The sequence below is a fragment of the Juglans microcarpa x Juglans regia genome, chromosome 6D, assembly GCF_004785595.1.
Source record: "Juglans microcarpa x Juglans regia isolate MS1-56 chromosome 6D, Jm3101_v1.0, whole genome shotgun sequence".
NCBI lineage: Eukaryota > Viridiplantae > Streptophyta > Magnoliopsida > Fagales > Juglandaceae > Juglans > Juglans microcarpa x Juglans regia.
In genome coordinates this window covers 2,498,146-2,520,784 of record NC_054604.1, presented here as the reverse complement: position 1 = coordinate 2,520,784, position 22,639 = coordinate 2,498,146, and the positions used below count along the sequence as shown (strand labels likewise).

The following is a 22,639-nucleotide window of genomic DNA, read 5'->3' as shown; positions in this document are numbered from 1 at the left end:
TCATCCATAAACATTCTCAAACCGATGTCACCAAACATTTACTTCATATCCTCATCGTATTCATCTCCAACAATCTCTAGTTGTACATCTTCATCGATCTCTTCTTTTTCATGTGGAGTCTCAAATGAAGTTAGATATGGTTCGCCATGTAAGACCCAATCAGTATAACCCTTATCAATATATTTGACAAACAGATGCTCTCTCACTAAGTCTATCTTATGAGAACGCAAATTCCTGCATTCTCTGCATGGGCATCTGATACGCCCATCACTATCGCATGTACCCAATGCGAACTCCAAGAATTTCTTAACACCTTCAGCCTATACATTGTAATTCTGACACAATCAATCGCTAACTCTCATCCAACTCTTATACAAGCCAACTATATTCATTACAAACAATCACGTGTGCATCAGCAAACAACCATGTATCATGTATCAATCAATGAGTATGCCACCTTTCACCGGGTAGTTGGTCCTATCCAGTTCGGGATTATAAGATCATAGTTGCCAAACTATGATCTATTATCTGTTACGTCCAACAAAATTTCGGCAGCATCTCCCCGTAGTTCTCCAAATATGCTCGTTTGGTTGTGTGCACTGTTGACGATTAACACGTCGTTGAACCATATCCGAAACTGCATATCCGGAAAACAATGGATGAATCTACCAAAATCATAATGTTGGACGACAACAGATATAGTTCCATAGTTTGCGAGAATGATCTTACAATCCCAAACTATCCACTCTGGACAATTCAAGAGTTATCAATCAAGCATTCATCTGGATTGATAACTCTCGAACGGGTCTAAGGTTTATTTTGATAAACAAATAATGCAAGATATGCTAACATATGTCAAACATTAACAACATATTATTTATACAACAATACAACAAAAACATAATTAGTAGGTACTATTTAAAGATTTAATAGTATTTTAATTTAAATATTAATTTTATTAATTTAGAATTAAATATTTAAGTATTATTAAAGCTTAACTATTTGTATTTTAATTTAGAATTAAGTATTTAAGTTTTATTAAATCTTAACTATTTTTATTTTAATTTAAAGATTTAGTAGTATTTTAATTTAAATATTAATTTTATTAATTTAGAATTAACTATTTCAGTGTTATTAAATCCTAACTATTTGTATTTTAATTTAAAGATTTAGTAGTATTTTAATTTAAATATTAATTTTATTAATTTAAAATTAACTATTTAAGTGTTATTAAATTCTAACTATTTTTATTTTAATTTAAAGATTTAGTAGTACATATAATTTACAACTATCCTTATATATTTGTATTTTAAATGTAAATATATTGATGTAATGTTTACGTTCAAATGATGCTAAATTATGTTCGAACATAACATACACGTTCGAACGGTAATCCTAACCCGTTTGAACGTATTCATTCCAAATTTCAGTCGTCTTCAACAATCGAAAACACCATTAATCGCAAAACTCACAGCAATACAAACAACAATATTAAGAGCATACAAATTTTTAACATTAAAAAATATTATATTCAAACCATGCATGAGAATATAAAAGGTATACCTAAATTTTTGGAGATGAAAAGGCAAGGAGTAGATTATATATTGTGCGAAAGAGCTCCCCAACAAGTAGTAATCCGAGAATAATTGAGTGAGATAAAAACTTTTTTGAGTTTGGGGGCTAGTTTGAGGAAGAATGGCTCTGGTTTGCGAAGGGGGTGATCTGTTTCGTAAGACACTGAGAGTGGTGCGCTGGAGGAGAGCGAGATTGTGAGGTTCTGTCGTGTTTTTGTAGAAGATTTCCTGTTCGAACGGTTATTTACTAACCGTTCAAACGTGAAAATATTTAGCGGAAAAAAATTTTCTCCTAACATTTCGCCTTCGAACATATAAATAGTATGTTCGAATGTTACTGAATTATTCCCGCTCGAAAATTAACCGTTATAACTTTTATTTTTAACTGTTTGAACGGTCTGGTAAATGTTTATTAATATTTTTTTTACTATATCTTCGAATAAAAGAACAACATTAATATATATAGACATATTAGATGATACTATAGTTTAGTAACATAATAATATCATATTATAATATATAATCGATAGTGTCATATATCTAATTAGACTATAACACAAATATATTATGTTAATATACTAGACTATATATATATAGTATCATATAATGTCATCTACAGTACTAGCATATATAGTGTCATCTAATTAGACTATAACATATATAGTATCATATGTTAATATATTAGATTATATATATAACATATATATAGTGTCATATATAGTGTCATCTAATTAGACTATAACTAAAATATAATATATTTAAATATTAGTATAAAATTTAAATGTATTGACGTATACCGTTCGAACGGTATTGCATAAATAAATTCTCGCGAACCGTCATTTTCACGGACGTTCGAACTATATCCAAAACGTCGTTTTCTCCAAGTGAACCGTCCATCTCTGTCGTTTAAAGCTACCATCGCCACCGCGAACAGTACCCAGTCGAAGCCTCTTCCTCTGAGCACCGGTATGCTATTTTTCTAACTATTTTACCGTTTAAATTTAGGTTTTTGAGGGATTATTTGTTTAAATTAGGATAAAACAATTTATGCATCAATACTCAACGTAGATTTGATTAAATCCATTGTATGAAGGTTTATAAGTTTCTTTCAATTTGTTTGTTGAAAAATTGATGGAATCTAAGGATTCCATGGATTTCAATGGCTGAGTCGACTCAGCGAAGGTGCTGAGTTATTTTCGCATACCGTTTGAATGTTGTTTTATACGTTTGAACGGTATACAAGCCAAACAGGTTTGCATACCGTTCGATCACTATTTTAAGCATTCGAACGGAATAATTAATTTTAGTAAAATTAGTAATGCTCGATTTTTTTATTTCATATTGTAATTCTATTAAATCTTTACGAGAATAAATATTATATTATAATTAAATTAATATAGAAATTTATCTTGTTAAATATTTAATTTCTATTAATATTAATCTAATTAATATTAAATAATGTGATATTATTTTTATAAACTTTTGTTGTTCACAATGTCTCACTTTATTAAATTACTATTCTTATGTAATTTAGTGATTAGTTATTTATTATATTTTTAAATCAATGTATTGACAAACTGTTTAATTGTAAATTTCAGGTTGATTAAAATGTCTTCTTCTAGGGCGGGACGTAAGCGACGCAATCCAGTTGAGACTAAAATCAGTCCACGCAAGGAGAGGACTGTTTCAGTAGACAAATGAAGCTTTTTGACTTCCAGAGTCTTGTCTGGGAGGGTCATTCCCTGCCATCAGTCTTCAGCAATCGTGGTTGGGGACCTATCTTAGAGGAGCGGGAGGAATCATGGGAGACCGTCTCCTATATTGACATTGTTTCTGAGTTCTATAGAGAGCTTGGTGGTACTAGCCCAGATGACGGAGGGTCATATAGGATCTCTATCTGAGGAGTTTCAGTTGTATTTTCACTGGACGGACTCGCTGAGCATCTCGGTATTCGTAGGCTGCCAGATGCATATCCGAACGTGGTGCCTAGAAAGTCTGATCCTTCAGCTGAGGCGGAGACAGCTGAGGAGGAGGCACCAGTTTATATAGATGAGGTCGATACCCTTGCTGATCATGAGGTGAGGGATTTGGTTGTTGGTCCAGATGCTCCCCCGTATGACGGGACGAAGAGCATCACGCAGGCAAATCTATCTTCTTTCTTCAAGATCCTGAATTTGATAATCGCCAATAATATTGACCCTCGGCAGCACAAGACAGAGGTTGGCATTGACCGGGTGAAATTTATGATACAGATCGCTCGTGGTATTTCTAACGACCTGGTGGGGTATATATTCGATAGGATTCGATCAGAGTCTCGGTACATTTCGACGGATATACTGCCATTCGGGATGCTGATCACCCGATTTTTGCTATTTGCCGGTGTTGTGCCTGATGTTGCGAGCGTAAACGGGAGCCGATGGGACCGATCAACAGCACCACCCTCTCATGCAGCACGGGACACTCGAGATTGCGTCTTCGTGGACATGTTCCAGACCCGGTTGATTCTCAGAGAGATGCACAGCTGGGAGATCATGGAGTATCGGCCGCTGGGACATCCAGACAGACCGAGGTATTAGTACACAGTGCTACTCGTGAGGACATGGCCGAGGTCGTGCGTGCAGCGATCAGCGGACAGACATCAGCGTTGATCGATGCAGTGCATATGGAGGTCCGTTCTGCTGTGTTTGAGTTTCGTACAGAGATTACTAGTACCATCTCTGAGTTACGTACGAAGCTTGATGCCATGTCTGCGACTTAGGTCACCATCAGTACTCAACTGACACAGATAGAGGAATGCTTGGCTGCAGTCGAGTAAGTGTGCAAAGATTTGGGGAATTAGTACTTTCTATCTTTTATTTATTTATTTATTTTGTTTTTAGAATGAACAATATTTAGTGTTTTGTAAATTCAGTATTTAATTATGAATTAGTATTAGTTTATATTTTCTAAACTAATTATTGGTTGATATTATGCCTATAATTAAATTGATAATTTTTTTATAATTACTAGTTAATATAAATATAATTCTCTAAAAAAAATATATTATCACTGTTTGAACCATGAAAATAACGTTCGAACAGTAATTCTGTCATCATTTGAACGGTGAATATTGTACGTTCGAACGGTATATCAATTTCCCGCTACATTAATGTTACTTAACACGCCAAATTGCACGTTCAAATAGTGCCAATTTATCATTCGAACGGTAAAATTGTACGTTCGTACGTAATGCACTTTCCCGCTATAATAATTATACTTAACGCGTCAAAATGTACGTTCGAACAGTTAAAACTGTGCGGTCGAACGATGGAACAATTTCTCGCTATCATAATATTACTTAACGCGCCAAAATATACGTTCGAACAGTTAAATTTAACCGTCTGAACGTTAAAACATTACATTCGAACGGTTTCATTATTAGGGACAAAATATTTCGTCTCTAATAATCCCATTCGAACACGTTCGAATGGTATCGTTCTTCCGTCATTTTTTTGGGATAAAATTTGAAATTCGTCCTTAAATCTCACTTTTTGAGACGATTTTCATTTTATTCTAAAAGAAAATAGTCCTAAAAGGTCTTTTTTGTTGTAGTACGTGCATTATAAGTTGATCTAGAGACTAGTCTCTATTTTGTGGTACACGTGACTGGGTTTAAAAGAAGATTAAAGAGGCTGCACATCATGATTAATTAATAATATAATGGAAAATTCTATGTATTACACTACTATTCAACTTTAATCCGATTATGATGAGGTGTCACTGTCCATCAATCTTTATATTTATTCTTTAAAAAAAAAAACATCACTCAATAATGATAAATGTGTGATCACGTCACGTCTTACATAGTGAGATAAGAGTAAGATGTATAGTATTACTCATTGCATATAGCCTGTGTACGTACGTAGATTACAAAAACTATACTATGACATGTACGTCCCATGCATACACAAGAGTATACTCCAAGTCTAAGGACACTGCTAAATTGGCAGTACATGCATAATATATATTTAACATGCAAGATACACAATCCCGACACAAATTCAACATAAAAGCAAGAGTTATCACTAAGCGTTAATTATAAGATCATTTGAGTCAAAATGGATTGACTCAATCAAACCCTGTTAATAAATGGATTAATTACTAAAGCCCATAAACTATGATGACCTGTACAACTCAAAATTAAATCATATATATATATATATATAATATTTGACCATGATTTTGATCTCAAACCTTAAAAACCCCCTTATATATTATTATCATGTATTTGTTTGTTTCGACTAGCATATATAAGGTATGCATTAATTATGTTAATCACATCGAATAAATTACTTGAATCAACTCATGAACCCGTTTATATATGTCAAATCATTCGAAAAATCATGTTCAAGTCATATTAAGCCAATCTAACGCAGATAATTTATTAAATAAATTATGTGGCTCTATTCATTTAACATGAGGTCATGTTTGGGTTGAGATAATCTATTCCGTTTTAGTTTATATTTGTTTCCCTTTTTACATGATTTCAATATGGATTAAAGGCTAGTTTTGGGCTGATAATTAGAGCTAGTATCTGAGAATTGCTATTAGTGGTCCTAAAACATGATTATCTATGTTCGTAATCCATATGATGTAACAATTTAATTGGGTTTTCTATTGGCTCGATTGAAGATAAATTGCTTATATAGGGTCTCTACTCTATACTAATTGTTGAAGTTGCAATTTTAGGACCCTAAGATAACTTGCTTACACTGCTGATCTGCATGGTTACTTGATTTGGCAAAGCTTAGAAAATCTGCCGGAGAGGTTGCTTTCTAGGCTCACAATCTGCAATTTTTCTCTCCTTATTCAAAAGATTCTGATCATTCTGATTCGAAGAGGAATGCCTCAATTAAATGATCAGCTCTATATTCACCACATCCTAGGCCTTTCCTGGATAACATTTAAGAAGCGGAAAAAGTATGAGTCTTCTCTCTCTATAACTGCCTGAGGGCGCGGAAAGGAAGAGAAGCAACCAGTCCCACCGTAGGCGGTGGGTAGTGAAGTTACTCTTCATGGGAGTGGTACAATGGGGTGGGGATGTGGAAGATCTGGAGAGTGTCTGGAAGAAGCTGAGCCTGAATGAGGAGGAGAATACTGCCATCAATGTACATGTAGGAGGCTCGGGGAAGGTGAAAAGCAGAGGAGAGTGTAGCCTAATTGGGAAAATATGTTCGAATCGTACGAAGGGTAAGGAGGTGGTAAGAGCAACGATGATCAAGATATGGAAGGTTAGTAGACCACCTATGTTTACTGAGATAAGTGAAAACATGTTTATTATTACCTTTGCAAATACGGGGGATAAGAGGAGAGTACTGGATGGATGCCCATGGCTGTTCGATAACCTAATGTTCGTATTGAAACCATTCGATGGTTTGACTCAACCAACTAAAATTAATTTTGATCTGGTATCTCTTTAGGTACATATGCATAACTTACATCTATCTTGCATGACATATGATACTGGAAAGCAGATTGGGAGTTCCCTTGGGAGAGTAGAAGAGGTTGATGCACCCAAGGATGATGTTGGTTGGGGAAGTTATCTAAGGGTAAAGGTGGAGGTAGATCTAAGGAAGGCTGTTGCAAGAGGAAGAACTATAATTGTGGATGAGCAGAAGCTGTGGGTGCCCTTTAGCTATGAGAAGCTTCCCAAGATGTGCTTTAAATGTGGCTGTATAGTTCATGGGGCGGAGGGATGTGTCCTAGCAAAGAATCTAACTGGTGACAGAAAGAACCAGTTTGGTCCTTGGTTAAGAGCGAGTGGGGGGCCTCGGGGAAATTTTAGGGAGAAGAGGGTGTTTGATGAAGAAGAGGAGAGGAAGGAAAACCAACAAGATGTGCAGGGGAAGGAAAATGTAGAGAGTGAGGAAGTGAGGGAGGAAAATGAAGAGGATGAGGAGGTGAGGGTGGTAACTAGTAAAGAGGATGTGGCTAGGGAAGAGAGTGGGAGGGTAATCTTGAATGAGGCTACTTGGGAACTCTATGAGGTTGATGGGAATAGGTCTAAGGGTGAAGGGGAAAAGGGGAGAGAGGAAATGGAGGCTACTGGGATCGATGAGGTGCTGGTATTTGATGGGATGGAAGGTACACTGTGTAGAGAAAGGAGGTGGAAGAGAAAGGCAAGAGGTAAACAGAAAAAAGGGGAAGATGTAGGGGGAAAGGTTGACAAAAAAACAAATGGGAAGGGAGATATTAATGAAAAAAAAGCCAAAAGAGTTAAAAGCAGTGAGGAAGCAGAAGGTTTTGAGCTCTACAATGTTGAGGTGGTGGCTGTGAATCAGCCCCACCAATCCCAATGAGTATCCTATGTTGGAACTGCCGAGGGCTTGGGAACCTTAGGACAGTTCAAGACCTTTGCTCTATGGCAAAGGAGAAGAGGCCCAAAATCATGTTTCTTATTGAAACTATGATTGTCACAAAAAGGGTGGAAGGCATTCGAAGGAAAGTGGGTTTTGAGCAATGTTTTGTAGTAGATCCTGTTGGGAATGGAGGGGGACTATCCTTATTGTGGAAGGATGAGGTGGAAGTGGAGATTGTAAATTACTCTAGATGGCATGTCAATGCATGGGTGATGGATGGAGAGTTGAGAAAGAGGTGGCTATTTACAGGGTTTTATGGCCATCTCGAGACAGCAAAAAGGAAGTCCTCTTGGGAATTGTTGCAGCAGTTGAAACCAGAAGGACAAGTCCCATGGTGTGTTGCGGGTGATTTCAATGAGATAACCTGTCAGATGGAGAAATGGGGAGGTAAGCAAAGGGAGGAAAGTCAGATGATGTTGTTTAGGGAGGCTATAGAGACAAGTCAATTGTATGATCTGGGTTATAGTGGTGACAGATATACATGGAGCAATGGACATTCAGAAGGTACTTTTGTCAATGAGAGATTGGATAGATATCCAACAAATGGTAGGTGGCAGGAGCTGTTTAAGGAAGTGAAGGTTGAGGTGCTGCCTGCTAGATGCTCAAACCATAAACCCATAGTAATGTATTTTTGTTCAAACAGGTTAAGGGGAACTGAAAGAGGATGTTTCGTTTTGAAGCTTGTTGGACTAAAGATGAGGAATGTGAGGAGGTGGTGAGGGGGGAGTGGCAAGGGACAGAGAAGGAAAAACCTCTTTAGAGAGAATTTAGAAGGCTTTGGTAACATGTAGCACTAAGCTGATGGGGTGGGGGAGACAAAAAAAAAAAGAGAGAAGAAGATGAGCTGAAGGAAAAAATTGAGTTACTAAAAGGGCTGTAGGAGGTGGAAGATGGAAGCAAGTGTGAGAAAGTCAAGAGGTTAAAATGTGAAGTGGGCCAGCTGCTAGAGAAAGAAGATGTAAAATGGAAACAGAGAGCTAAAAGGAGTTGGTTTCGAGAGGGAGATAGGAATACCAAGTACTTTCACGCTTGTGCAAGTCAAAGGAGGAGGAAAAGTAGGATCATTCAGATTTCTGATTTATCTGGTAGGATTTTGAAGGATCAGGAAGGTATTGAAGGAGCTTTTAAGAGACACTTTGAAGAAGTCTTATCCTCGAGTGGTCCATCGGTGGAGAAGATTGAAGCTGGAACTCAGTTTATTAATCTAGGGTGAGTAGTGAGATGAATGGACTTTTAACAAGAGAATTCACAAGGGAAGAGGTGAAATTAGTTGTGTTTCAGATGGGGCCTTATAAATCTCCAGGAGTAGATGGATTTAGAGCTTGTTTTTACCAGAAATACCGGCATGTAGTAGGAGAGGATGTGTGGTTGGCTGTATTGGAGTTTTTGAGAGGAGGTAGTGACTTGAGGTTAATTGATCAAACCTTTATAGCTTTAATTCCTAAGGTTAAGGAACCTATCACAGTTAGTGATTTTCGACCTATAAGTCTGTGTAATGTTCTGTGTAAAATTGTGGCCAAGACATTAGCAAATAGGTTGAAGATGATCTTGCCAGAAATCATATCTGATCAACAGAGTGCTTTCATTAGAGGAAGACTGATATCTGATAACACTTTGATAGCTTATGAACTGTTACACTCAATGAGAAATAGGCAAAAAGGCAAGGTGGGAAGCATGGCAATCAAGTTAGACATGTCAAAGGCCTATGATTGAATTGAGTGGATTTATTTGGAAACAATAATGAGAAGAATGGGTTTATGTGATTAGTGAGTGAGGTGGATTATGGCTGTTGTTTCTACTGTCTCATATTCTACTCTAGTGAATGGGAGAGTAGCTAAGTCCTTTGTGCCTTCACGGGGTTTGAGGCAAGGGGATCCATTGTCCCCTTTCCTGTTTGTATTATGTGCTGAGGGACTAAGTAGTATGATTGATGCAGCTGAGGAAAGAAGGGAGTTAAGAGGGGCTACAGTTACTAGAGGAGGAACATCTGTGACCCATTTGATGTTTGCTGATGATTGCATTCTGTTTTCCAAGGCAAGTGTGAGTGACTGGATGAAGATGAAGGGGATTTTGGAAACATATGAGGCAGCTTCTGGTCAATGCTTGAACAACCAGAAAACTTCAATTTTCTTTAGTGGAAATACAAAAAAGGAGGTGAAGAAGCAATTATTGGAAGTGGTGGGAGCTAGATTGTGCAGTGATAGTGAAAGGTATTTGGGTCTGCCTACAATGGTTGGTAGGTCAAAATACAATGCATTTAGAGGGATCAAGGAGAGGATCTAGCAGAGGTTGAGTAGTTGGAAAAATCAATTTTTATAACAAGCTGGGAAAGAGGTACTTCTAAAAGCTGTTATTCAAGCTATTCCTACATACCATATGAGTGTTTTTCAACTTCCTAAGAGGTTGTGCAAGTAGATCTCTGCTATGATGGTAAGGTTTTGGTGGAGCCACACACAAAATGAAAGGACACATTGGAGAAGCTGGGAAAAGATGGGGGTAGCAAAACAAGCAGGTGGCTTGGGATTTAGGGATATGGACAGCTTTAACACAACTATGTTGGCTAAACAGTGTTGGAGAATCTTGACTAACCCTGGGTCTCTCTCAGCTAGAATTCTAAAAGAAAAATATTTTAAGGAAGATGATCTATTGTCCTCAAAACTCGGATGGTGTCCTTCTGTCATGTGGAGAGGATTGTGGAGCTCTTTAAGGCTAGTTAAAGAAGGGGGGATTTGGAGGGTAGGAAATGGGAAACAAATCAGGGTATGGAAAGACAAATGGATACCTTCTTGGGCTTCTTGGCGACCATCACAAGCTCCTGTGCAGTTATTAGATGAAATGGCTAAGGTAGAAGAGTTCATAGATAAGGGACAGTGGAATGAGGAAGTGTTAGAAGCTGTATTGGGAAAAGAAAAGGCTAAGATTGTGAGATCAATTCCCATCAGTAGGAAGGGTGGTAGTGATAAACAGATTTGGAGTTTCACAAATAATGGGATTTTCTCAGTTCGAAATGCCTATCATTTGGATATGGAACTGAAGAGAAGGTGTAAAGGTGAATCTTCTAGCAGGGAAAATGGTGGAGTGGGATGGAAGGCTATATGGAAGATGGATGTACCTGTAGTGGTGAAAAACTTCATGTGGAAAGCTGTAGATGATTGCCTCCCTACTAAACAAAATCTAGCCAAGAGGAAAATGGTTGAGGATGCCTTATGCCCTATCTGTGTCAGAGAAGTTGAAACAGTGGGTCATGCTATATGGAGTTGTGGTGCTACAAGTGATGTGTGGGCTAAGGGGAAGAGTCCTGTTCAGAAGTGGTGTTGTAATGAGGAGGAATTTTGTGTAACATGGAGCAGAATGGTGCAACAGTTAAATCAAAGGGATATTGAACTGGTTGATGTCACAATGAGGCATATATGGTTACAAAGGAACAAGGTGGTCTTTGAAACAATTCACAGGACCAAAAAGAGTTATAAGCATGGTCATTGAAGACATTGAAGTTTACAGGGAAGCTCAGGAAATCAGTTGTGGACAGAGAAGGTCAAGTGGAGTAATGTGAAATAGAGAGATGAGATAGAAAAAACCTGGTGTTGATGAAGTTAAAGTGAACTGGGATGCGGCTTTCAACCAGAAAACCATGAAGATGGGAGCTGGCATAGTGATAAGGGATAAGGAAGGTGAGGTACTTGTTTCTCTCAGGATGCCAAAAGGAAATGTCTGTAGTCCAATAGTTGCAGAGGTTCATGCTTTGTGGCGAGCTGTTGAGTTGTGTATTGAGCTTAGATTTACAAATGTAGCCTTTGAAGGTGATGCTTTGACTGTAATAAATGCTATAAATAGATCATAAGAGAGTTGAGTCTGGTATGGACAAATGATAGAAGATCTGAAGCAGTTTTTTACATATACAAACAGATGGAAGTTACAACACGTATATAAGGAAGGCAATCAAGTGGAACATAGTTTAGCTAAAAAAACAATTGATTTAGGAGAAGAAATAGTGTGGATAGAGGATTATCCGGATGATGTGTTTCTGTTCTACAGTTTGATAGAAGTGTAATACTTGATTATAGTTGAATGAAATGAAAATATATGAGGTTTTATTCAAAAAAAATAAAAAATAAAAACGAAAAAAGTAACCTGCAATTGGCAACACACCAAGAACTAGCAGTACTAGTGAAATATAAAATTCCCTCTTTTTTACTTTTATATCTAAAAAAATTAGGGCACGTGTAAGTTTTCTTTTTCTTTTTTTATCGAGTAGTTCAGTTTTAGTGGGCATTTGCTTATAAATATATATAAAAATAAATTTAGACTGTATAAATGGATAATTTTAGATAATCGTGAAAAAGAGTATTATGGGTTTGAACAAGCAGACATCTAAAGTTGTCGATCAAACAACAAAGCACACAACAAATCACGAAATTGTCAAATAAGTCCTGCTAGTGCCACCTAGAGTGGCCCCGAAAATTTTCACTGACTTTTTATTTTTTTTATTTTTTTCAATCATTTTTTAAACCCCTTTAAACATTTAAAAAAAATCACAAACTTATTTAAAAACACTTCCTTAACAATTAAGTAAAAAAAAATCTGTAGCTTTTGTCGAGATGCATCCTCGGTGAATGCATCATTTCCCTTTTCAAATACATCGAAAGGTAAACTTAAAATGTATAAAGCAAATAAAGTATCATAAAGATAGCATTAATACCAATGCAGTCAGCAAATGTGGTTCATGTCATGAGAAGAAGTCTATCACAAAGATTTTCATGAGGAACAAAATAAGAAAATGGCTTCAAAGTGAAACTGGTTGTCGATATTTTACAATACAAGCTACCTCGAGGCAACGAGGGGATTGAAGTGGTTGGAACTTCAGCTATTATTCATTGCAATACCACTAAAAGTCGTGTGTCGGGTCTCCTCCCCAATTACAAATAATGCTTTCTGTGTTACTCAGCATATTTGGTAGAAGAAGGAAAGGAGAATATAATATTCAACATTTTAAATTATGAAATTAAGCATTTACTTGATTCAGTCTAATTGAGTCAGCTTGGGTGAGAAAAACCCGGCCTCCTGACCATATTTCAGGCTAGATTGTCTGTTTTAATATTGCCTTTAAAATATCAAGTCTATTGTGCAACTTATTTGTCATTGTATGGTTGAAAACCTGCATTTAAGTGTTTAGGTTCACTCCATGGAGTATTTTTCGTAGCCATATCAAACACAAGTTTCCAAGATTCATTTTGATAGCTTTTTAGTATGGACATATGTGACACCCCGCTTCTCAATAAAGACATTTTAGAATTTTTGAGGAGCCAGTGTGCTACTAAACTTGACTAAAAACTTTTCTTTTAATGACGCACCAGATGCGAAAGATTCCATAAATAAAACAACTTTATTAAATACTTAAAATCTAAAATAAAGTCTACAGAAACACTTATTTAAAAAAAAATACTAAATTCTTATGTGCTTATCAGAATAATTTATTTAAACCTTAAACCATTAAAAAAATTAATCATAAGATAATCTGTCTAGACCTCTGCCTCGCCTCCCGAGGTCAAGTCCTGTCCTGCAGTCTCATCCTTATAAATATCATCACTTGGGGTGGTTTAAAAACATAAAAATATATCAAAATGAGTCGAATACTCAATAAGAAACATTATACAATAAACATAATAAACATAAGGTTTCTTAAAAAAACGTGCATACTCATAAATACATGCGTAATTAACATGAACATTAACATGAAATTATCTTTCACTTATCATAGGCCGTTACCCACTGTTGACCCATGTGAGTTAGGGTTAGCGAATATAAATAGATTCTGATTTTACCCGTGAGCACGAGTTGTGGAATCCATACATAAGGAAGACATATTGGGTGCACTACCAGCATGTATGACCTAGCAATGCAATATGCCCATAACATAGGTATTGTTTTCATGTCATAACATGGGCCGTTACATATTTTATCATAATCATACTTGCATACTTGTCATATCATATATTTCAAAAGAAATCGCATGCATACTTGTCATATCATAACATAGATTTTACATGAAATCGCATTTTTCATAATTTCCATGATATATGTTTCCTCATAAAATCATGATTTTTCATAAATATTTTGATACATAAATCTTCATATGAAATCATACATGGCTTTTTATAAATTATTTTCATGCATAAGTTCTTTCATAAAATCATGAATTTTTATAAATAACTTAATGCATAATTTTTCATGTAAAATCATGGATTTTCATAATTTTATCATATCTTTGGTACGTAAAAAGGGGCTTTAAATGGAGGACATACATGTATAATATTTTTATAAAAAACAAGCAGTTTACCATACATACGTGTAAGGGTATGATCATGCCACTTACCTCGTGACGCTTTCTGATATCTCCATCATAAAATCGATCACCTATAAAATATGCAAGTAGTTTTTTCATAAATCTCTAATTAAACACGACTTTATAATTATAACCTAGGATACTAAAATAACGTATATTCCCCAAAACCTAAAATCTTAATAACACTAAAATCATCACTCTCCCTTTATTCACACGATTAAACCCTAAAAATAATTCCACATCCAAGAGCCTATTTTCTCTTGATTTTAAGATAAAATATCAACACCTTTCAAAATTCGTGCGAACCTATGACCTTGTCCCTAAAGTTTTCACTTGAATTACCTGCAACCTATTACACATGCATGCCTACGTTAAGTTTAGGCTAAGACTGTGACCCAAAGACATAAAACTATATTGAAGAGAGAGAGAAAGAGTCTAATGTGAGGGAGAAGCTTATGCTGTGCGATGGAGGATGAATGGTAATCAAAGGTGGGTGATGGCGGTTCACGTGCAGTAGCGTGGGTTTTCATGGTGGATGCGGCAACGTGCTACAGTTGCTGGGGTGGTGGCGTGAAGGAGCTGTTGCAAGGCGTGGGTCGTGGCTCTTCGTTTGGCCTGCTATGGAGGTGTTGTGGTGGTGCTAGAAGATCCGTCATGGGGAAGGAATCGTGGTAGTTGTTGGTGGCTCCACTGCGGGTTCAAGGCTGGCTACAGTGCATGATGGGTGGTTTTCGTGTGGGGTTGATGCGTGGAGGAGCCATGCTCTGTTTTAAGGGGCTAAAAGCATGGGTTTGCCATATGGGGTTGTCCATGGTTTACGGTGGGTTAGGACAGATCTAGGTGGTTCTTCATGGTGTTGTGGCTGGGGGAGGAGACGTGAGCTAGGGGTGTTGCATGGTGAACGTTAGTACGGACAGGTGGTGCACCGGGGTAGCAGTGCTACAAGACTAAACATGGGGTTGTGGTCGTGGGTTAAGGGGAGTTCGTGAGAGTGCAGCTTCGTGGGAGGTTGCGGCGAGGACAACTCAGCAGTGGGGTTATTTTCGGTGGTGGTGGTTGGCGACCCACGACGTGGAGGTGATGACTGAGTGATGGTTCATGGTCGTTTGCTCATGGGCTGGGCAGTGCTTGTGCAAGGGCGACGTAAAGGAGTTGGGTAACGTGAGGGCTGCTCCGTTGGTTGCTGGTGGCTTTCGTTGGTCGTGTAACAGGTTATGTAGGTAACAAGAAAATCAAAGCGGGGAAGGAAGAACATAGCGACCACTTGAGAAAGGTTAGGTACCGCGGCTTGAATTATTCTCACGAAGGCGCAGTAGGTATATATAAACTATTGGTTTAAGGAGTTTTAACGTGAAGAGGGCTCAAGTAAAGTTGTAATCTTAGTGAACTTTGACGATGAAGACGTGCATGGTTTGGAGTTCATAGAGGGAATCAGTTAGGGTTTTATTATGAAGAGGAATCTAGGATGCTAATAGTGCTTGGAGTCTAACACTCATGGACTGGGAATTTAAAAAAAATAATGTAGGCTTAACTCTATGTTCAAATAAATATAACTTATCCGATAAACTTTTTTATAGACTTTAACTAATTTATTGAACATAATAAAATTATCCATAATCTATCCATAAAAATATAGAATCGGGTCGTTACAACATACTTCGGTATCCAAACCTTGGTTATATATGATTATATCTAACATGGGAGTGTGATGGCAATAGAACTTCTACTCATATGCCCCCAAGATCAATGATATCTTTTTACTATCAATGTTTAGCCCTTCAGAGCCTCCATATTCTATTGGAACAATCCTCATCAAGAAATCTCCCGTGTCTGCAAGCCATTAACTCCTCCTGCCACTTTTGATACCAAAGAAAGATCAGGACAGCTGAGAGATGATCGAAGACTCAAGGACTTTGATATAATATATATATATATATATATATATATATATATATAGTTATTGTTAGAACAACTGAAAAACCTCATGAATTCAACATGTTATCTACAACTTTAGACAAAATTCTAATATAAAATTATAGAAAGACCATGGGAGATGGCACTTTTCATACTAACTGTGAAAACCTAGAAATAAAATACCATGAATAAAGTATTGCAGAAGTTGTTTTAATATTGCTTAATGGAATAAAAATATGTCAGCAACTGCAAATTAGCTTGGTGGAAATGGAAACAGATTCTCAATTAATGATCAATTGTGGCATAATCAGAGAAAGACACATTGGTCAATGAAGAACATTTGGGAACAAATTCAGATACTATCAACACAAGTGTCTGTTTCAATCACGCGTGTAAAGAGAAATTATTCAAGTGGCTAATTGGCAAGCCACAAAGGTTAGGTAAAATTGGTTTTTGGGAAAAAGATGGAGCAAGAAACAATATAGATCTTTTGAGTGTACAGAATATTCCAGAGTAATGGAATGTACAAATTAGCCACTCACAGAAATGTTCTAGCTAGAGTGAAATTTGGCAATTGGTGATGACTAGTTTATATCTACTATGCAATATCTGTCTTAAAATTATGCATAGGGACTACTAACTCATCAACATAAAACCTAGGTTACAATATCAAATGGTGTTTATTTGGATTATAGGAACGTAAAAGGTTTGAAACCGAATTTTTCAAGGCCACCGAAAAGATTGTGATTTTAATGAATATGTAAACTTTCCAAGTGATTTAATAAGATTATGTTGTGATCGGTTGCTATTCCTCCTTAAAGGTCAACTAAAAAGGCTCAATTTGAATAAATCAAAAAACCCAGCAGCAAATCAATATTTGTTAAAGCTATATTGATCATATTGCACTTCAATGCATCTATCTTTGGTATACAACTAATTATGATATTTCATTGTTCCTAAAAAAAATAGCATGCCATAGTTCAACTTCACGAATAATCTTTCCTACTGTGAGTTCTCATTTCCTTTAAACAATTAAACAATATGCAATGAATAAACCCTTCAATTCCACAACTTTGTGAAGTTTGTCTACATGCGCAAACGGTATAAGCCAAACACAAACTGTGCTAGCACATACCATATTAACTGCAAAATGTTGTCCACATGTCGACATAACACCTTAAAGAATGAGGAAGCGCCGTCTTCCAGGTGTCAAGATCAGACAACTCACTAGTGAGAGCAATGGAGGTATCGTCCTTCCGATTTTCCAGATTCATAACGTAAAGCTTATCAGCCAAAACTAGTCGCATCGCCTTAAAAACTCTTCCATGACTAACTTCCCATCTCTTTGCAAATTCTCAGCCACCACACAACTATCCTCAACATTAACCATAACTCTTCTGTCTTTCCTCACACACTTGCTCAACTACCACCCATGTATTCGGATCTTGAATACTTGGTATCCAAACCTTTGTTATAGATGATTATATATAACATGGGAGCGTGACGGCAGCAAAACTCCTACTCATATGCCCCCAGGAATGATGTTATCTTCTTACTTTCAATGTTCAGCCCTTTAAAGCCTCCATCTTCTATTGGAAAAATCCTCATCGAGATATCTCTCGTGTCTACAAGCCATTAACTCCCCCTGCCACTTTTGATACCAAAGAAAGATTGAGACAACTGAGAGATGAGCCAAGACTCAAGGACCTTGATATATATTGTTAGAAAGACTGAAAAACCTCATGAATTCAATATGTTATCTACAAGTTCAGACAAAAATGCTAATATAAAGTCATAGAAAGACCCCGGGAGATGGCACTGTTCATACTAAATGTGAAAATCTGGAAATAATATATCATGAATAAAATATTATAGAAGTTGTTGTAATATTGCTTAATGGACTAAAAATGTGTCAGCAGCTACAAATTAGCTTGGTGGAAGTGGAAACAAATTCTCAATTAATGATCAATTAGTGGCATAGTCAAAGAAACGCACATTGGGTAAGGACATTTGGGAGCATATTTAGATACTATCAACACAGGTGCCTGTTTCAATCACGCGTGTATAGAGAAATCATTCAAGTGGCTGATTGGCATGACATAGAGGTTATGTAAAAGTGATTTTTGGAAAAAAAAAAAAAAAGTGTAGAAAGGAACAATATAGATCTTTGAGTGTACAGAATATTCCACAGTAATGGAATGTACAAACTAGCCACCCACAGAAATGTTCTAGCTAGAGTGAAATTTGGCAGTTGGTGATGATTAGTTTATATCCACTGCGCAATATTTGTCTTAAAATTATGCCTAGGGACTACTAACTCATCAAAATAAAACCTCGTTTATTTGAATTGTAGGAACGTAAAAAGTTTGAAACCGACTTTTCCAAGGCCACCAAGAAGATAGTGATTTTAATAGATATCTAAACCTTCCAAATGATTCAATAAGATTATGTTGCGCTCGATTGATATGCCTCCTTCAAAGTCAAGTAAAAAGCTCAATTTGAATAAATCCCAAATCCCCAACAGTAGTTCAATAGTTGTTAAATTCATATTGATCATATTGCACTCCAATGCATCTATATGGATCACATGTTTGGTATACAACTAATCCTTATATTTTATAGTTCCCGAAAAGAATGGCATTTCATAGTTCAACTTCATGAATAATTTTTCCTACTATGAGTTCCCATTTCCTACAAACAGCTAACCAATTTGCCATGAAAAAACCCTTCAATTCCACAACTTTTCTAAGTTTGTCTACATACACAAATCCATAAGCCAAACATAAACACAAATGCCATAAGCCCAAACACAAATAGCGCCAGCACATACCATATTAGCTATGAAATGTTGTCCACATATCTACATAGCACCTCAAAGAACGAGGAAGCATCGTCGTCCAACCGTCAAGATCTGGCAACTCATCAGTGAAAGCAATGAAGCTATCGTCCTTCCAATTCTCGAGATTCATAACATATAGCTTGTCGCCAAAAACCAGTCTCATTGACTTCAATGACACTTTCATGATTACCTTTCCATCTCTCCGCGAATTCTCAGCCTCCACGCAACTACCCTTAACATTAACCATAACTCTCCTGCCTTTCCTCAAACACTTGCTCAGTTGCCACCATATATTCGGATCTTGAATAATTGGTATTCAAACCTTTGTTATATATGATTATATCTAACATGGGAGGGTGACGACAACAAAACTTCTACTCATATGCCCCTAAGAAAGACATTATCTTCTTACTATCAATGCTCAACCCTTCAGAGCCTCCCTATTCTATTAGAAAAATCCTCATCCAAGCATCTCCTTTGTCTACAAGCAATTAACTCCCCCTGCCACTTTTGATACCAAAGAAAGATCGGATAACTGAGAGATGATCTAAGACTCAATGACCTTAATATATATTGTTAGAAAAATTGAAAAAAAAAATCATGAATTCAACATGTTATCTACAACTTTAGATGCAATGCTAATATAGAGTCATAGAAAGACCTCAAGAGATGGCACTTTTCATAGTAAATGTGAAAATTTGGAAATAATATACCATGAAAAAAGTATTGCAGTAGTTGTTGTAATATTGCTTAATGAACTAAAAAGGTGTCAAGAACTGCAAATTAGCTTGATGGAAGTAAAACAAATTCTCAATTAGCGGCATAGTCAAAGAAAGACATCTTGGGCAATGAAAGACATTTGGGAGCAAATTCCAATACTATTAGCACAAGTGCCTATTTTAATCACGTGTGTAGAGAAATTATTCAAGTGGCTAATTGACATGCCACAAAGGTTAGGTAAAAATGGTTTTTGAGAAAAAGGTGGAGCAAGAAACAATACAGATCTTTCGAGTGCATAGAATATTCCAGAGTAATGGAATGTACAAATTAGTCATCCTACATAAATGTTCTAGCTAGAGTGAAATTTGGCAATTGGTGATTATTAGTTTATATCCACTGCGTAATATCTGTCTTAAAATTATGCCTAGGACTACTAACGCATCAACATAAAACCTTGGTTACCATATCAAATGTTGTTTATTTGGATTAAAAGAATGCTAAGCATCAGCAACTATTCATTCTCACACCCTATCTATAGTTTTTTTTTTTTTTTTATATGGTGTGGGGGTGTTTTTCATAAGGTTTAGGATGTGGGGTAGTGAATAGTGGCTAATGAGAAGAATTTTTCTTTGGATTATTGGAGCGTAAAAAGTTTGAAACCGAATTTTCCTAGGCCACCGAAAAGATAGTGATATATAAACCTTCCAAAGGATTCCATATTATTTTCTTTTGCTCAGTTGTTATGCCTCCTTCAAGGTCAAGTAAAAAGGCTCAATTTGAATAAATCCCAAATCCTAGCAGCAGTTCAATATTTCTTTAAGCCATATTGATCATATTGCACTCAAACACATCTATCTGGATCACATGTTTAATATACAACTAATCCTTATATTTCATAATTCTCCAAAAAAATGGCATTCCATAGTTCAACTTCATGAATAATCTTTCCTGCTATGAGTTTTCATTTCCTACAAATGGCTAAACAATATGCCATCTATAAACCATTCAATTCCACAACTTTGTGAAGTTTGTCTACATACACAAATGACATAACTCAAACATAAACAGCGCCAGCACATACTATATTAACTGCAAAATTGTGTCCACATATCGACATAGCACCTCAAAGAACGAGGAAGCATCATCTTCTAGGCGTCAAGATCCAACAACTCACAGGTGAGAGCAATGGAGCTATTGTCCTTCTTATTCTCGAGACTCATAACGTAAAGTTTGTTGCTGAAAACCAATCGCATCGTCTTCAAAGACTCTTCCATGACTACCTTCCCATCTCTCTGCGAATCCTCAGCCTCCGAACAACTACCCCCAACATTAACCATAACTCTCTCGCCTTTCCTCAAACATTTGATCAACTGCCACCAAGTATTTGGATCCTAAATACTCGGTATCCAAACTTTGGTTATATATAATTATATCTAACATGGGAGGGTGAAGGCAACAGAACTTCTGCTCATATGCCCCAAGAACGATGTTATCTTCTTACTATCAATGTTCAGCTTTTCAAAGCCTCCGTGTTTTATTGGAACAATCCTCTTCAAGACACCTCTCGTGTCTACAAGTTATTAACTCCCCTGCCACTTTTGATACCAAAGAAAGACCGGGACAGGTGAGAGATGATCCAAGACTCAAGGACCTTGATATATATTGTTAGAACAATTGAAAAATCTTATGAATTCAACATGTTATCTACAAGTTCAGACGAAATGCTAATATATAGTCATAGAAAGACCTCATGAGATGGCACTTTTCATGCTAAATGTGAAAACCTAGAAATAATATACCATGAAGTTGTTGTAATATTGCAGAAGTTGTTGCAATATTGCTTAATGGACTAAAAAGGTGTCAGTAGTTGCAAATTAGCTTTGTGGAAGTGGAAATAGGTTCCCAATTAATAATCAATTCATTGCATAATCAAAGAGCAATTCTACTACATACAGGCACAAGTTGTGTCTCTATGTGCACGTCATTGACGTGGCGTTTTGGCACGTCATTGACTTGGCGTTTACTTATATTATTAAAAAAAAAAAGAGGAGAAGAAAGAAACCACCGAGGAGGAAGAAAATGCAGACGACAGAATTCTTCATTCATACATACCTTCGTTCTTACACAAAGCTTCATTTCCTTCGTTCATTTCGTGCTCTCCGATTTCATGCAACCTTTCTCCCAGACTTCTCTTCCTCTCTCTGATTTGGGAAATATCTTCTCAGTTTTTTTCCTCTCTCTATCTCTCATATTGGTGTTTGGACAGAGTGACTGAGCTCAGCCGCTACCCATTCCTTGGCGTCGAACCAAGTAAGAGTATTTTGCAAGTTACAAGCTTTTTCTTTTCTTTTTATTTTATTTTTCAACATCAGACTATGGGACTTGTGAGGGGAAGGGATAGGAATTAGCTTACTTTTCATTTCCTTTACGATGTATGTATAGTTTTCATCTCCACCGACAAGAAGGTAAGGAGAATGGTGAAGAAACAAAAATGGACTTACTTTGTAGCGTTGATATTGGTCCACCGACACTAATCCAATCCCATTCTTAGCAACAATCCATGTTTTCCATTTCTCACAAAATTTAGTTTTATAAAAAATAATATATATTTATATATAAAAATAGAAGAAATTCAAGATAAAATACAACAATTTTCTTATATTAACCTAAGATAATAGTCATGACTTAAAAATTTGATATAATTTTTTTTTTGGAATGAAAATCTGACACAATAGATCGTTAAGCATACCATATACCACTAGGGAAATGAAAAGCATGGGACTGCATCTCCAGATGTGTCTAAAGTTATAGAATCTATGCTTGGGAAGTCAATGCATATCTGCTAAATTTC

The 22,639-nt window shown here is 36.4% G+C and overlaps 1 protein-coding gene across 1 annotated transcript; it reads left to right on the top strand.

Moving 5' to 3' along the window:
- The first annotated feature begins 7,974 nt into the window (after positions 1 to 7,974).
- Positions 7,975 to 9,185, top strand: LOC121234570. The gene is made up of 2 exons (XM_041130539.1): positions 7,975 to 8,556; positions 8,853 to 9,185. The coding sequence occupies exons 1-2, from the start codon at positions 7,975 to 7,977 to the stop codon at positions 9,183 to 9,185; spliced, it is 915 nt and encodes a 304-aa protein (XP_040986473.1).
- The last annotated feature ends 13,454 nt before the right edge of the window (positions 9,186 to 22,639 follow it).

Coding starts and splice junctions, on each gene's coding strand:
- LOC121234570 (XM_041130539.1), top strand. CDS start 7,975: ATGGCAAAGGAGAAGAGGCCCAAAATCATGTTTCTTATTGAAACTATG. Junction 8,557..8,852: donor TTAAGGAAGTGAAGGTTGAG/GTGCTGCCTGCT, acceptor AAAGGGCTGTAG/GAGGTGGAAGATGGAAGCAA.